We start from the raw sequence: 15,322 nt of genomic DNA, 5'->3' as shown, positions 1-15,322 counted from the left end.
ATAATCACGTATGATTATATGTATTTAATCAAATATTATTTATGTAGACAATATTTATTTTTGTGGTTTCAAATGAATAATTGCTTTTGTGTATTTAATCACATGTGATTATATGTATATAATCACATATGATTTGAGGTGGACAAGATTCATTTTTTCCTTCTCGGTTCAATAATTGTGCTCATGTACTTAATCACATGTGATAAAATATATGAGAACAACTATTCAATCGACAAAGTGAAAATGAATTGTGTCCATATAAATCATATGTGATTAGATTCATATAATCACATGTGATTAGATGTATTTAATCGCATATGATTATTTGGATAATGGTTTGTTTTTGTGTTCTTGGTTCAATATTTTTTTATCATGTATATAATCAAATGTGATTGTATGTATCTAGTCACATATGATTTATATAGACAAGATTCATTTTTTCCAAATAAAATCATATGTGATTAGAATCATATAATCACTTCTGATTAAATGTAATTAATCACATATGATTAAAGTGGAAAAAAGGAAAATTATTGAATCAAGAATGCAAAATGAATCTTAGCCACAAAAATCATATGTGATTAGATACACATAATCACATGTTATTATATGTATCTAATCGCATATGATTTATGTGGACAATATTCATTTTTGTGTTCTCGATTCAATCGTTGTTGTCGTGTATTTAATCACATGTGATTATACGTATCTGATCACATATGATTTATGTGAATAAGATTCAAATTCGCATTCTCAATTCAATAGTTGTTTTCATGTATTTAATCATATGTCATTTTATATATTTAATCACATATGATTAATATGGACAAAGAATAATTATTGAATCAAAAACACAAAAATGAATCTTGTGCATATAAGTCATATGTGATTAGATCATATAATCACATGTGATTTCATACACGAGAACAATTAACGAATCAAGAACGTGGAAATGAATCTTGTCTGCATTTCACACTAAAAAACAAAGTACATTTTGCCTTTCCTTGTTCACTCTACCGGATTAGGGTAAACATAAACAATATCATAAAACAAGTAATGCCTACATAATAGGAGAGTTAGTGTAACTCGCCTCCTTGAACTTGAAAATCAGCTAGCATGAGCAAGATGGATCCTTTCCTTTCTGAGAACCTACACAACAATCATACCATTATTTAGCTTGTGCTTTGTTGTATTACTCTTATAAAACTTATGTATATATTTTCTTATTTTCTCTTTGATTGTAGCGCTCTTTTGGGATCTGTTTTCTTACCTTTCAACCCATTCTTAAATTTCGATAAAATAATAATGGTAAATTTCCCTATTTTATCTTTTCAGAAATATAAAGATCTTGTTCTAATGATTTTTGGTTGATTTTATATTAAATTTACAAGTTAGTAACTTTAAGCTGTCACATTCTGGACCACTCAAGACTATTGGAATAAACTGTATCAATCTACTAAGAATTACATCAAACCCTTTATATTTAGGAACCTTTACATCCCTATCTAACTATAGGCTTTTGAATTTTAGCATTTGGAGTTTTGATGAATTTATTATGATTTTTTTGAAGACAATGCATGAAATCTGTGACAACATGGACCAAACTGAGAAGATTGCCAATTTTACCCCTCAAGGATTTGGAATTTTGAAATGTGATTCAAAGTTTGAAGAAACCAGACACAATAATATTTCCAGAAAAATAAGTCTCATGATTTTTAGGTGTTCCTATTGACTTGCACGAATTTTAGAAATTGGAGGACAAATTTGGGAAAATTGATCATAATAGCTTTTAAGTCACTTTTGGTGTTCTATTAAGTACTTAATGGTTAAGCCTTAAGTTTATCACTTTTAACATGATTGTTGGTTACTTATTAGTCTATTGAGATGTGAAATTTAATTTAACATAAGGGCCTTAATGCTTAGCTTGATAAGGGTTCAAAGTTAAGGATTTTCACATAAAAGGCTACTTTTACACTCATTAGGTTCTTTCAGACAATATGACAAACACTTTGTGTGCATGAAATCTTACAATGATAATCAACTCTCTAATAGAATCCAATCCATCCCCTAGAACTTACTATTTTCAATAAAAACAATAGAACTTACTGTTTTCAATAAAAACAATCTAACTGTACACATAATTCCTCACAAAAGCAAGCAAATGAACAAGCAAGTTCATAATCCATCAACAACAGGAAAATATACCGGAATTTTTCAAATAAAACATCTTATGTGAAATCAAGTATTAGACACTCAATTAGTCGTTCATTATAATCTTTAATTTCATGAATTTCATGATAAATCGAGTCAATTTAGGTTGAAAAAACGCAGATGTAAAGACTTGAAAAAAAATACTACCTGGAAGCTCTCATAGAACTTTTTTGTAGACATTAACTTCACAGTAAATTGAGAATTGCAGAAGAGATAGTTAAAGATGATCTTCGTTGATGGTGATGGTGAAATCAAATCAAAATCCAACATCAAAATCAAATCAAAATCCAGCATTAAAATCATAACAGAATCCAGCGTCATTCATCCATAGCATAAGAAAACTTAACATCTAGATCTATGATAATCGATACAGGTATTTGATTTCATGAAGAATACAACCTGGAGATAGGGGTCTTCGGTGAAACTAGCGAAGGCGGAAATGTCGTTGTAGATTGGGGTAAGGTAGATTGATTGTTGAAGATCAAAGAGGGTAGAGGCAAAAATTGGACGTTATGTCGACGAGTAGAAAGAAAAAAGAAAGTGGCTTGTGTTTAATAGTCTAACTTTTTTGAACTCATAGCCTAAAAAAATGTTCTCAAATATTCTCACAGGAAAAATGTTCTCATTGGAACATAACTCTCTCTCTCTCTCTCTCTCTATATATATATATATATATATATATATATATATATATATATATATATATATATATATATATATATATATATATATATATATAGAGAGAGAGAGAGAGAGAGAGACAAAAATGTTGCTGCTTACACTTTTTTTGCATCACAATATAGGCAAAATGTTGTGCTGAATAATGATGGAATTGGAGGTCTAATTATTTTCCTGTCATTGGCCGAATACAGTTTTGAATTAGTGCATCATTTAGTGTTATTGTTGCTGCTGAGTTGCCTTGTACTATCAAAATAAGAATATCGCCTCATGATTTTAAAAATCATTGTGCTTCACTGATATTAAACCTGTTAGAGTAGGTTAATCTCCAAGAAATAAGAAGAGGACAGAGAATCGTTTGGAGCAATTTTCTTAATATTCATTCATGCCTCAAAAGTAAATTACATGGAATATAAATATACTACCTACACTAACTAAGAAATGGAAACGTGCATTGCATAATGGATTCATGGCCTCCTAAATATAAGCACTTACTATTTGACTAATTGACTAATTAAAAGAAAACATGGCTAAATAAAACGTAGCTAACAGGTTCGTATCATTCACTCAAGGCTGAAAGATGTTATCATACAATATCACATGCCTTACTTGTACTCTTGTAGGTAAGGCTTTATTATGTAACAAAACCCAAAATTATGCCAGGTCAATTACATGTATTGATTTTGTTTATATTCCTTGAATTTTTTATGTTTTCATGCAAAAAAATGAAGCTTCATATGATGGTGAGGTGACAGGTTTAGTTAGTAATATAAATGGCGAAAATATAAGAATTCGGCTTTCTCTTTTTATGTGTTGTTGACTGGCTAACAGGTTTGTAGACGATGTAGTTTAACCATGTGTTTGATCAAAGTTCACCAGATGAACCCTTCATTTGAACAAGAGGATGGTAAAGAAGCTAATTAAAAGGAATTTGGATCCTAATCCTCTAACAGAAAGTTCATGCATTAAGTCAAAACAATAACCCATATTATACTTTTTATTTGATGGAGGATTACAGCAGCTGGAGTGGTTGTTTATTATATGGAGCTTGGATGAAATACAATGAATGAATGGATGAGAATGTGAGAAACTAGTCAGGGAATGCAGCTGCGCATCAAATTGTGTTGTTACTTGAATATCTTGGACGTTAGGAAAAATATAGGGGAGTTTAAAAAGGAATCAGAAAAGTAATGCATGTATTATCATGGTGCTGCCATTTTTATTGATTTTTAGCTTAAGATATCAAAAGGCGTTGAAAGTGTACAACATTTTAATGCTTAATTCTTAGGTGTTGCCTTACTTTGTTAATTACTCTCGAAGATTTTTAATTTTATTTTATTTATCATAAAAATTCTATACGCTTTATGATATTGGAATAATCCTTTTAACTATATTTCATTCGTGTTCAACAAGCTTGTTAAAATCGCGATCTTGATTGTACGATCCTAGATATCAAATATAAGTTGGAACGTATACAGATCGTATCTCCGGTAGGATCGCAAGTAAAATTGTAGGATCGTAGAATCGGGATCCGATCCGATCCCACCTCCCTTGATTCTTTTTTTGATTTTTTGTTTTAAAAAATCAAAGAAATTATAAAAAAAAATTACAAAAACGTATATAAAAAAATTTATTTTACAATATTAGGATTTTAATTTTTACTGGTTTACTGTTTACTTTTTTGGTTGTGACTAATATCTAGAAGTTTTTATAGGTTTTGAACGGAAAATTGAATATTGTGCATACTTTTCATGTTTTGAACTTATATATTTTTGCAAGATAAAGAAAAAGGATTTACGGACTTTAGAAGATTTTTTTAGCCAATTTTATCCTCATAATTAATGAGTTCTACGGTCTGATCTTATAAACGTAAGAACACCATTCACCGAAATTAATTAATCACCGTTTAAAAACTATTCGTCGTAGCTGCTTTGTGCGGACAAACAACATATATATATATATATATATATATATATATATATATATATATATATATATATATATATATATATATATATATATATATATATATATATATATATATATAAGCTTAGGAAATATGTGGTAGTCATGTACCTAATCTTATATATAGAACCCTCCAAACAATGTAGTTTTGATCCATTTATATCTAAACTAATCATGATATCTCTTTTACTATTATTCCTTGATCACGTGACTTACTAAATCGATCTAATTTATGTTCATTTTTTTCATTATGTTTAACAACTTAAAGCATTAAAAGTCGTGACCATTTAATCAACTTTACTAAATTCTAAAAAGAAACTAATAGAATAAAATATAAAAGAAGAAAATGTCAAAACTCAATCAAGCTTTAACAAAATCATTGGATATAGTTATTCAAGTGAAAGACAAAACGATTGAGTTATATTCCTTAAAAAATATTAGTCTTTTATTTTCTTTATAAACTTCAATAATTATTTGCAATAAAAATATACATATAATTGATCTTTTTCATTCCATAATTGAACTTAATTTAATGGTATTCTATTAAAGCAAAACTAAGAGAAAATGAAACCGGATTTGTTTTGTTTAAAACTACGTCGTTTAAAAGGTTATATACCTAAGCTTAGGTACATAACAGCCACATATTCACTATTCCCTATATATACATACATACATACATATATATATATATATATATATATATATATATATATATATATATATATATATATGTATATATATATATATGTGTGTGTGTGTGTGTCTGTGTGTGTATGTGTGTGTGTCTATATATATATATATATATATATATATATATATATATATATATATATATATATATATATATATATATATATATATATAAGTTTAGGTATCCAAACCCACCATAATACAAAGTTTTGTTTGATATATTCATTATAATGTTCTTAAACTTCAACTCCAAACTTGATTTACTTTCAAGATTTTTAAAAGTTCACTTTATTTTCCTCTTACATCACATGTTTTTGTCGAACACCTACCAGGCTATATATATATATATATATATATATATATATATATATATATATATATATATATATACTACGCTTAAAATAGAAAATTATGTAAGAGGAAGATAAATGTTAAATTTATAAAAATCTTGGAAATAAATCTAGTTAGAAGTAAAATTATAAGTACATTGGACAATTACAATGTATATATATATATATATAGGGAAAGGATCAAATGAGAAGGCCTAAAAGGTTGAGAACGCGAGAACAAATCTGGTACATTAAATATTTATAATCTAAGGATGTCATTAATCATTAATTTAAAGAAATTAATAAATGAATTTAATTGTTTTTTTAATTAAAAAAATATATAAAAGGGTATTCAAGTAATTTTATGATGTCATCCAATTTGAATATATCGGGTAAGTTTGAAAATTAAAAGAAACCGTTCCTATGTTTTAGTAATCACAGATAACTTCTAATGTTTTGGATGATTCGATCATATCTTGAAAGAAAAATAGCGTCACAGATAAACGATTATAACACATTCGATTAATATTGTTCATCCGTGAAGAGTTATTTTGCATTCTGAACTTTGTGAAGCGTCTAGGTGGAGGAATGTCGTCGTTGATCAATCGAAGTGGAAGAAGTAAGTTTTCTAATCTTTATTGAATTTCGATTGACTGGAAAACGGGTGTATTAGTGTGTTTAGGTTTTTATAATGTGTACATTTGACGATTCTTAAAACCCTAGAAGTTGGGTCGTTCGTTTTTTCTTTATATCGTCGATTATGAACTGTAGTTAGTCTTCATCTCTGATGATTGTTGTTTTAAATGTTTTGTTTCACAAATAACACGTTGGTGTATTTGATTGTTAAAATGAAAACGGTAATTATAGATGAGTTTCGAATTTACGGTATTGTGATATTGAATGTGCTTAAAAATCAATAGTTTATGATTGTGTTTGATAGTTATAATATGCATATAAATGTGTAATCGGAGTCGACTACTTTGAAGTGTAATAAGGTTACGTAAACCCAAAAATTAGGGCTTTTTTTTTACATCATAAGTAGCACAGGAAGAGTAATTGATGTTAGTATTCGATTGTGAATGTTTTTTAGTTGACAAATAATAGCGAATTGTAAGAATGTCATTCATTAATAATGATTACTTGTAAAATCCGATTGTGCGACAGAAGTACTTTTAGTATTAATCCTTGTTGTTGTTTGTATGTTTTGTATATTGTTAAATTGATATTCAGTTGTGAATGGGTACTTTATTGAGTATGTATGTGGTTTTGATCCTGTACATGATTTTGTATGTAAAGATTAATGATGTAGGAGTGCCAACTGTTTTATGTGGGTAAGTTAATTGCACTGTTTGTTTCTTGATGATTGTTGTAAACATTACTCTGATTTTGGGGAGAAGAGGAGTAATTGATGTTTAGTATTCGATTGTGAATGGTCTTTATTAGAAAAATAATAACGAAGGGTATAAATGTCATTTATTACTACTGATTACATGTAAAATCCGATTGTTTTTAGACATAAGTACTTTTTCTAGTATTATTCCTTGTTGTTGGTTGTATGATTTGTATATTGTTAAAGACATAGTCATTTGTGAATATATACTTTGTTGAGTATGTTTTGTATGTAAAGAATAATGATGTATGAGTCCCAACTGTTTTACGTGAGTAAGTTAACTACACTGTTTCTTTATTGATGATTATTGTAGACATTCCTCTGTTTTTTGGGTATGTGTTTAATGTAGACTGTATAATGGATGATTATTTGAGTTGTTAATGATTCAATTCTGAGTTATAAATGATTAAGGTATATTAATGCTATTATTAGGTAGAAAGAAAAGCGAGAGGATATTACTAAAGACGGCATTCAGCAAATTCACTAATGAAGAATCCAATCCATTGCTTATTGATATTGAAGATGCGGACAATGAAGGAAATGAACTAGTACAACCTCAGATTAGAAGAGAAGGACAGAAGAAGTTTTCAACACCTAAGAAGAAAACTAAAAATCAAACTGGTGGTGATGATGATTATTTGAAATTTAAAATTTTAAATATCAATTTGAATCTATAGTGATTATGTGTCTTATTTTTTGGACAGGTGTGGGGGAACGTGTTAATCGCACACCAGCTCATTCAATGCGAAGGGATCTTAAAGTTGTAGTTTTGAGCTCAGATTCAAGTAATGTACTTGTTTAGAAATAAATTTATTTAGAGTTTGATGTTGTAGTTAGTTTTAATAACTTGTTTGTTTTGTATTTATTAATAGAAAAAAACAGGAAACCCAAAGTCAATGTGAAGAAGTTTGATGGAGGAAATTCAAGGTTTTCTAAAGCTAAAAAAAATATACAGAAAAAAAAGGTATGAATGATGATTTCATGAAATGTAACTTGTATATTAAAGTATCTTCTTTGATGATTATGTTGTCTAATTATTGACAGGTTTCATTGAAAGTTATGACTTGACAGAAGACAGTGTACTAAATAGGGAAAATGAATTGAGAACAAAAAGACGTTTTGATAGATGTAAAACAAAAGGTGATGAAGTTGTTGTTATAAATTCATTTTCAGTTATTGTTATTTTCTTTAATAAATTTAGTATGGCATTGGTTTGTTAATTTATTTATAATCATTTATTGTGTTAAATTTGTCTTAACAGGAAAAGAGAATGTTACTGTCAAGAACCTTGACGAAGATGAAGACTCTGATTTTGAAGCTAACATAACTGTGGTAACAAGGAAAAAGAGAAGGCATCATACTTCATTCAAAGATGATGACAAAGAAAATGTGAAGAAATTTAAAAGACAAAGGAATAAAGAAGGAAATGTATTGAAGCCAAGAAAACATCCTAAAGTTGTAGCAAGTGGTGCAGAAGAAGCTAAGCGAATACAAGTACGGACATCTCCAAATGTTTTGTACAATTGTATGCATAACCTTAGCAAGGAACAGGAAGCTTATATTTCTTCTATTGGTCTGGGGCATTTGTTGAAGATGAAAGTGGATGGGTGTGCATCAATTATGGGGCATTATATTGTCAGGAATTTTAACGCAGATAGGATGGTACTCAAACTTCATCATGGAGAGATACCAATCAATCGGCAAGTTATTCACGAAATGTTGGGTCTGCCTCTGGGACATGTTACAATAAAGTCTATGCCTTATAGAGAAGTCACAGATGACACGATAACTGTTTGGAGAAAACAATTCGAAGATGAAGATAATATTAGACCAAGGGCAGTTCAACAAGTTATTATGCAGTCAACACGTGTGGATTTAATGTTTAAAGTAAACATCTTTGTCCTGTTGTGTAATACACTAGGTCAGTCGATGAGCATGGGCACATGTGACCTGTCGATGTTATCAAAAGTCACGAAAGATCTGGATCTAAGTGACATTGATTGGTGTGGATATGTTTTTGATTGCCTTAAGGAGACAAAAAGTGCGTGGAATCCGAATAGCAAAAAAGGATTCTATGTTGGGCCAATTATATTACTGCTGGTAAGATTTGTTTTAAATTAAACTGTCATTCAATATTTGTAGCCTTATGTGTGCAGATTCATTAAAGTGTATTTAAGTAATACATTTTTTATTTGTCTTTGTTGTAGTTGCTATACGTAGAAAGTGTTCGATGCGATTCAGTGAAGATTGTACGATGCAGACCAGCAATATGTTGTTGGAGTGTTGATAAACTACATGAGCGAGAAAGAGTAGAGTGTAGGAAAATTGGTCTGGGTATGGGTGAATTGCAAGATCCATTTCAATTCGTCAATGAAGCATCGGGAACTGGTAATGTAGGGCAAGAAAAGGTTCAGGTAATATTTTATTGTATTGAACAATGCATATGAAATTTATTATTTGTTTATTTGGTATAGTATAAATTAATTACATTCATAAATTATTGACAGGGAAATGATGCAGGAGATGTAAGGTGTAAGGTAGTAATATAATATAATCATAACTAAATAATAAGTTATTAGTACAACAACTAATATTGTGTTGCTTTTCGTAGGGAAATCATGGAGATGATATTTTTAGTGGAAGTGGGGAAAGTGTTGAGGTAGTTAACTACCTATTCACATTTGAATAATGAGTTTCTACAGTATTAATTAATACTAACTGACATATTAATATTTTTATTTGGTTTGTAACGTAATTCTATTGTGGTGACCTAATTAGACAACTGTTAAAACAATAAAGGAGATGTACGACATGATATTGCAGCAAAAGAAAGTGTTGGAAGACAAAATAAATGATGCTGTCAAGAAATATCCTGATAATCAGTTGGTCAAAGAATGGAAAAACAAAGTAAATCATTTGTTTACTGAAGTTTCTGCATCAGAGGAACCAGAACAGTCTCAATGGTGGTATGATAACGAGGCTGAAATTGAACGTACGTTGATTCTAGCTACAACTAACAAACAGTTTGACAACTCCCCGATAGCAAAATGTAGTATTCAAATGTCACAGGAATATGCAGATTTCGCGAATAGATCTGGAACAAAATCTTTTAAGAATACACCACCATCTAAAATGGAAATGCCAATTCCTTTGTCTATAGTACCATTCAACAAAGATGAACATTGGGTTAGTAGAAGAGGGTACAGGCCTCGCATGAAATCCGAATATCTGAAATCTCCTTACGTTATACGGGCTGTTGATATCATCAAAGGAGTTCCACGGCAGGAAAAACGTGTAACAGAATGGATATTCTCTCTCCAGGGAGATCCAAAGTAAGTTGCATTTAAAATATTTTTAAAATTACTTAATTTTATTGTTTGCTTATTAAAAATAGTATTAATTTTTCACGTCTATTGCAGTGATATAGTTTTCCACACTCTGGATGGGTTTTCTGCTCAGAGGTTTCATATGGAAAGTTTCTTTCCAACATGTGAACTATTTGGCCATGTCATTGATTGTTGGAGTCAAGTGTTGAATCTTGATGAAAGTAAGTGTGCACCTGAATCGCCCCTGAGAGTTTATTGCAAGACAGACGTGACGGTATAAGTTAATATTGTTCAATGTTGATTATATTATTTTTTAAATACAAACATATAAAAAAGTTAATGAGTTTTTAAATTTCGATCACAGAATTCGTATCTAGAAAGTGGTTTAACAGAAAGTCAACGTAAAGATAAATTCATTGAGAATTTGGTGCTTTCTGTTGAAGATATGGACGCAAGCCTACGTTTTGTTGGACTGGTAAGAGATATATCTCCACAGTTTACTTACATGTGTATTTATCATTGATCAAATATGAATATTAAAAAAAGTGAATACAATTGTAATTAATAAACGTTGCAGCTTTTCCTACCAATCATCCGTTCCTTCCACATTTTCCTTTTTGTGATCAATCTACAACAACCAGAGTTTGTAATCGTTGACAACAGCAAAGTTGATGATCCTGATGGTGAGAGATATGGTCAGTTGCCCCAAATCATTGTAAGTGATTAATAAAAATTACTTGACATACTTAATAAAATTTAATATGTGTTGACAATGTTTTTTTTACATTTTCAGAAAGAGTACATAGTTGATTACTTAAAATCTCAGAATCATCCAAAAGCTGAGATGTTTTCACATGTGATGCCACATAGACTGGAAATGCCTTGGAGAACAATAAACAACAGCATTGATTGTGGTGTGTTTACGATGCGTCACATGGAAACATATATGGGTGGAGGTATGAATGAGTTTAAAGCTGGATTCAAGAACGAGTCTTCTGCACAAGATGATCAACTTGTTAAACTGAGGACAAAGTATTTATACAAAATCCTCACTCATGAATATAATGTTCAAAATGATTATGTGCTGCAAAAGGTTGATGAATTCCACAAGATTCCTTCAAAACAACGTTCTCAAATGTTGGCCATTGCAAAGGAAGAAATTCACAGGAGATTGGATGTTTTAAGTTAGTTGTTTTAAAAAAGTTATTTTAGTTATGACTTTAATGGTTTCTTTTGGATGGATTAAAAACAATGCTTTTGTATGCTAAGGATGTTAACTTGGGTTGCTGAACGTACAATACTTACTTTTGGTTTGCTAATTTTAGTAATGGACTAGTGATATTTTAGTATTTATATTTTTACATTAACATTTGAATAATTAAGTTATCTTAGAAAATGATGATTAACATTGATGGTATAGTTTTACTGTATATTCAGTAATGATTCTAACTAACAAAAATTTGTCAATATGCTATTTTACTATGAACAAACAATCATAATTTTTAATAGTTAAAGTGAACATATCTATATTATATAATGATTGTTGGTTGGTTTATATCTTAATGTATGTTGTTATTTAAATATTGAATAATAGCTTAAACACTTATTTGAAGTATTCCTAACATATTATACTTTAGTTCAACCTACATACATACTTTTGGTTTGCTAATTTTAGTAATGGACTAGTGATATTTTAGTATTTATGTTTATACATTAACATTTGAATAATTAAGTTATCTTAGAAAATGATGATTAACATTGATGGTATAGTTTTACTGTATATTCAGTAATGATTCTAACCAACAAACATTTGTTAATATGCTATTTTACTATGAACATACAATCAGAATTTTTAATAGTTAAAGTGATTGATGGTTTTATAATTTCAAGAAAGCACAAGTATATCTATTGTAAGTGTGAACTGTTTTAATCTAATAAAAGAGGTTTAAATACCAGATATTGTCATTAATCTGTTAACATTACCAAGTTTGGCATTGCTATTATTCATCTATGCATAAAATAAAAACGTTAAAAGTAATGAAAGTGGTTTAACATAACATAACCTACTAAATCATAGAAACATATTCTTATTCATAAGTGTAATAGAAAAGTAAAATCTATTGGGAAAATGACTGGGCAATTTTAAGCTGCTTTTGACTCTCGTGCAAGTCTTACTTTGCAAGTCCTCCAATTATGGTTAACATATTGATTGCAACCTGTGCACATTCTGGTTTTTTTCTTTGTAGCTGCAACGGCTTTCTCAATAGCACTAACCATTCTTTTCTTAGTTCCACTACCTTTGGTACGTATAGATGCAGGTGGATGGATATTTATTTCATCAGGAATGCTGCGTATTCCAAGCATCCGAATAATTTCTTCTTCATCGTTATCAGATGATGTTTGGTTGGAACTGGCAAACTCCATTGCTGCCTGCTTCAACGTACGTGTTTTTTCAACAAACTCCAACAATTTCTCTTTTCTTCTTTTGAAATGATCCAAACAGTATTCAATATTGTTGTATGCCTCTGTTAAAAGTTTAAAGGTGTCATCTTCTATTTCCATGGCAACATGTTTCATGGCAAACAAATGGCTGGAAATTGCATCCCTTCTCCATCTTCTTAGAATATACTGATCTGGAATCTCTTCAATATGGTTGTTTTTCAATACAGCAAAAATATGACGACACAAAATGCCAGTACGTATGAAGTGATTGCATGAACATTTAACTTCTTTTTCAGGCAACTTTAGTTCAACCTACATTGTACAATAAAAATAATGTATGTTAGTAACTGATTGAAGTAACATATTAGTTGGTGGTTATTGCATAATAATGAAAAAAATATATGTAATTTAAAAATAATTATATAATATACTTGTATGATGACTAATGAAAAGCATTTAAATGATGAATATAACCTTGCATTTTATCTTCAACTGTTTGTTCTTATCCGTTTGTGTAATCATAACAACTTGCCACCCATCAATCTTTTCAACACTGTCGATAGAACAGTACCGGGCTGCTTTAAATATTTCCTTTTTGACCTCATAGAAATTTTTTTTTGTGTAAACCGCAGCTGCATGTTCTAGTAAGCCACTTGGAAGCGTCATTTCATGCTTTGCATTTTTTGTATCATGTTCTAGTTTCTGTTGAGCATTTCGTTGCTTTCCAATTGCGGTGTCGTAGTTCATCATGAAATAGATAAGCAAATTACCAGAGTTAGAGTATTTATTAAAGAATGAGTTCACGCTTTCAGACCTTGAAGTAGTTTTCATCAGACCGTGTAGTGGCATGTCTTTAAAATAGGCTGGAATCCAAAGTTTTCGATCCCTGTACATGTCTTTGAACCATCTTTTGTCCTATAGTTTGAATTTTCTCATAAGCAGTTTCCACCTTGATTCAAACACTTCAGGCTCGATATAGACATTCCAAACAAGCTTTGTAAAACGCTTGCGAAAATCAGTGTTTTTCAAAAAATCGGCTGATGTCACACCCCCGAACCAGACGGCGGAAACGTCCGGGGGCTGTCGTGACTCAATTGAATACCATAACATTGAATATATATGAAACATAACAACATTCGTCACCGTGCATTAATATATTACAACCAGCAGTGTTTACATGTCATACATTGTTTAAACATTACATTCCCAAAAATTAAATTGTTGGATTCGTACATAAATAAACTGCAACCGTCACTGAATATGATTTCCCTTGATTTACTGGTTCCCTGAGAATACAAGTATTTTGAAAAACGTCAACATATGAAATGTTGGTGAGTTCATAAGTAGTGTTTGAAATCGAATGTTTGTACTGTTTGAAAAACCACCAGAAAATCCGATATTTTCTGAAAAGAAAAGCTTTTGAAAACGTTTGTGAAGATCCATAGGTATGCTTGTTTGTTTCTATACTTGTAAAAAAATGTTCATTTGAGATGTATGCCTTTCAAATCTGTATGTATTGGAAACCCTAGGAAAACCCGATGTTCTCCTAGTTCCTTGAGTTACATGAAGTTACGTTGAAACCATTATGTAGCGTATAGTGTCAGTCCCAGGCGACGTTGGAAGGTTCTCGAGCAGGATTATTTACTACAAACCCGCGTTACACAAACGCCTAGTTTATAGTTATACTAACGACTCCGAAGGCGTCGTCAGTACTAATCGCGTTATCCAATCGCCCGGACTAGGTGTAGTCCCACATCCGAAGAGAAAGAGGTCACGAAGACCCCGGTAACTCCATTAGCCGGTTGGGGATAAAATGTACGAGGGGTCCCCGACCCGCCTCGCATGAAATGTAGACTTTACTAGCAATACCAAAGGACCCTTGGGGACCGGTGGTATACAAGCCATTGAAAGTCTATTTACGTTGTGTCGGGTCGGTAAAACCCAACACTCCGTAAAAAAAATGTCTTCGGGCCTTAAGATCAGGTCATTGGGCTAGCTAGGCTCAACGAACAAGATTTTACACTTGTGGGGCCCAAAGATGGTGCTTAGACGTCTGTGCACACTCGCATGTATAATGTATTACCAAACGTTACTTGTATGAATCGTAGTGTCGTAGTGTTAGTAGTTGTAGATTTCTATTGGCTCGAGACCGAGCCAATTCGTTTAACAACGACTTTTGGTATTGTAATGTATTGTATTTCGTCGATAGTCGCGGTGCCATTATTTGATCAAATTGTGTACATTGAACTAGCCTTGAAATATTCCTGTTTTCAGCCCCTCATTATTTGTAA

At 30.6% G+C, this 15,322-nt stretch overlaps 2 protein-coding genes across 2 annotated transcripts; one reads left to right on the top strand and one right to left on the bottom strand.

Moving 5' to 3' along the window:
- The first annotated feature begins 9,515 nt into the window (after positions 1–9,515).
- LOC111899925 (uncharacterized) lies at positions 9,516–11,938 on the top strand. Its single transcript, XM_052770460.1, has 8 exons — positions 9,516–9,677; positions 9,771–9,800; positions 9,875–9,922; positions 10,042–10,595; positions 10,683–10,863; positions 10,954–11,064; positions 11,167–11,304; positions 11,383–11,938. The coding sequence occupies exons 1-8, from the start codon at positions 9,600–9,602 to the stop codon at positions 11,776–11,778; spliced, it is 1,536 nt and encodes a 511-aa protein (XP_052626420.1). The 5' UTR covers positions 9,516–9,599; the 3' UTR covers positions 11,779–11,938.
- Positions 11,939–12,731: 793 nt separating this feature from the next.
- Positions 12,732–13,880, bottom strand: LOC128127131 (protein FAR1-RELATED SEQUENCE 5-like). The gene is made up of 2 exons (XM_052765505.1): positions 13,506–13,880; positions 12,732–13,343 (listed from the first exon to the last, which is right to left on the bottom strand). The coding sequence occupies exons 1-2, from the start codon at positions 13,878–13,880 to the stop codon at positions 12,732–12,734; spliced, it is 987 nt and encodes a 328-aa protein (XP_052621465.1).
- Between the last annotated feature and the right edge of the window lie 1,442 nt (positions 13,881–15,322).

Source organism: Lactuca sativa, chromosome 1 (assembly GCF_002870075.4).
Source record: "Lactuca sativa cultivar Salinas chromosome 1, Lsat_Salinas_v11, whole genome shotgun sequence".
Lineage (NCBI taxonomy): Eukaryota > Viridiplantae > Streptophyta > Magnoliopsida > Asterales > Asteraceae > Lactuca > Lactuca sativa.
The sequence above is the reverse complement of the archived record's forward strand: the minus strand, read 5'-3'. Positions and strand labels throughout refer to the sequence as shown.

Bases quoted from the DNA above. Each gene is read 5' to 3' on its own strand.
- LOC111899925 (XM_052770460.1), top strand. From the start codon at position 9,600: ATGGGTGAATTGCAAGATCCATTTCAATTCGTCAATGAAGCATCGGGA. The intron at 10,596-10,682 runs GTAAGTTGCATT...CGTCTATTGCAG, and splicing joins TCTCTCCAGGGAGATCCAAA to TGATATAGTTTTCCACACTC. The intron at 11,305-11,382 runs GTAAGTGATTAA...TTACATTTTCAG, and splicing joins GTCAGTTGCCCCAAATCATT to AAAGAGTACATAGTTGATTA.
- LOC128127131 (XM_052765505.1), bottom strand. From the start codon at position 13,880: ATGCCACTACACGGTCTGATGAAAACTACTTCAAGGTCTGAAAGCGTG. The intron at 13,344-13,505 runs GTTATATTCATC...TGTACAATGTAG, and splicing joins AGTTGAAGATAAAATGCAAG to GTTGAACTAAAGTTGCCTGA.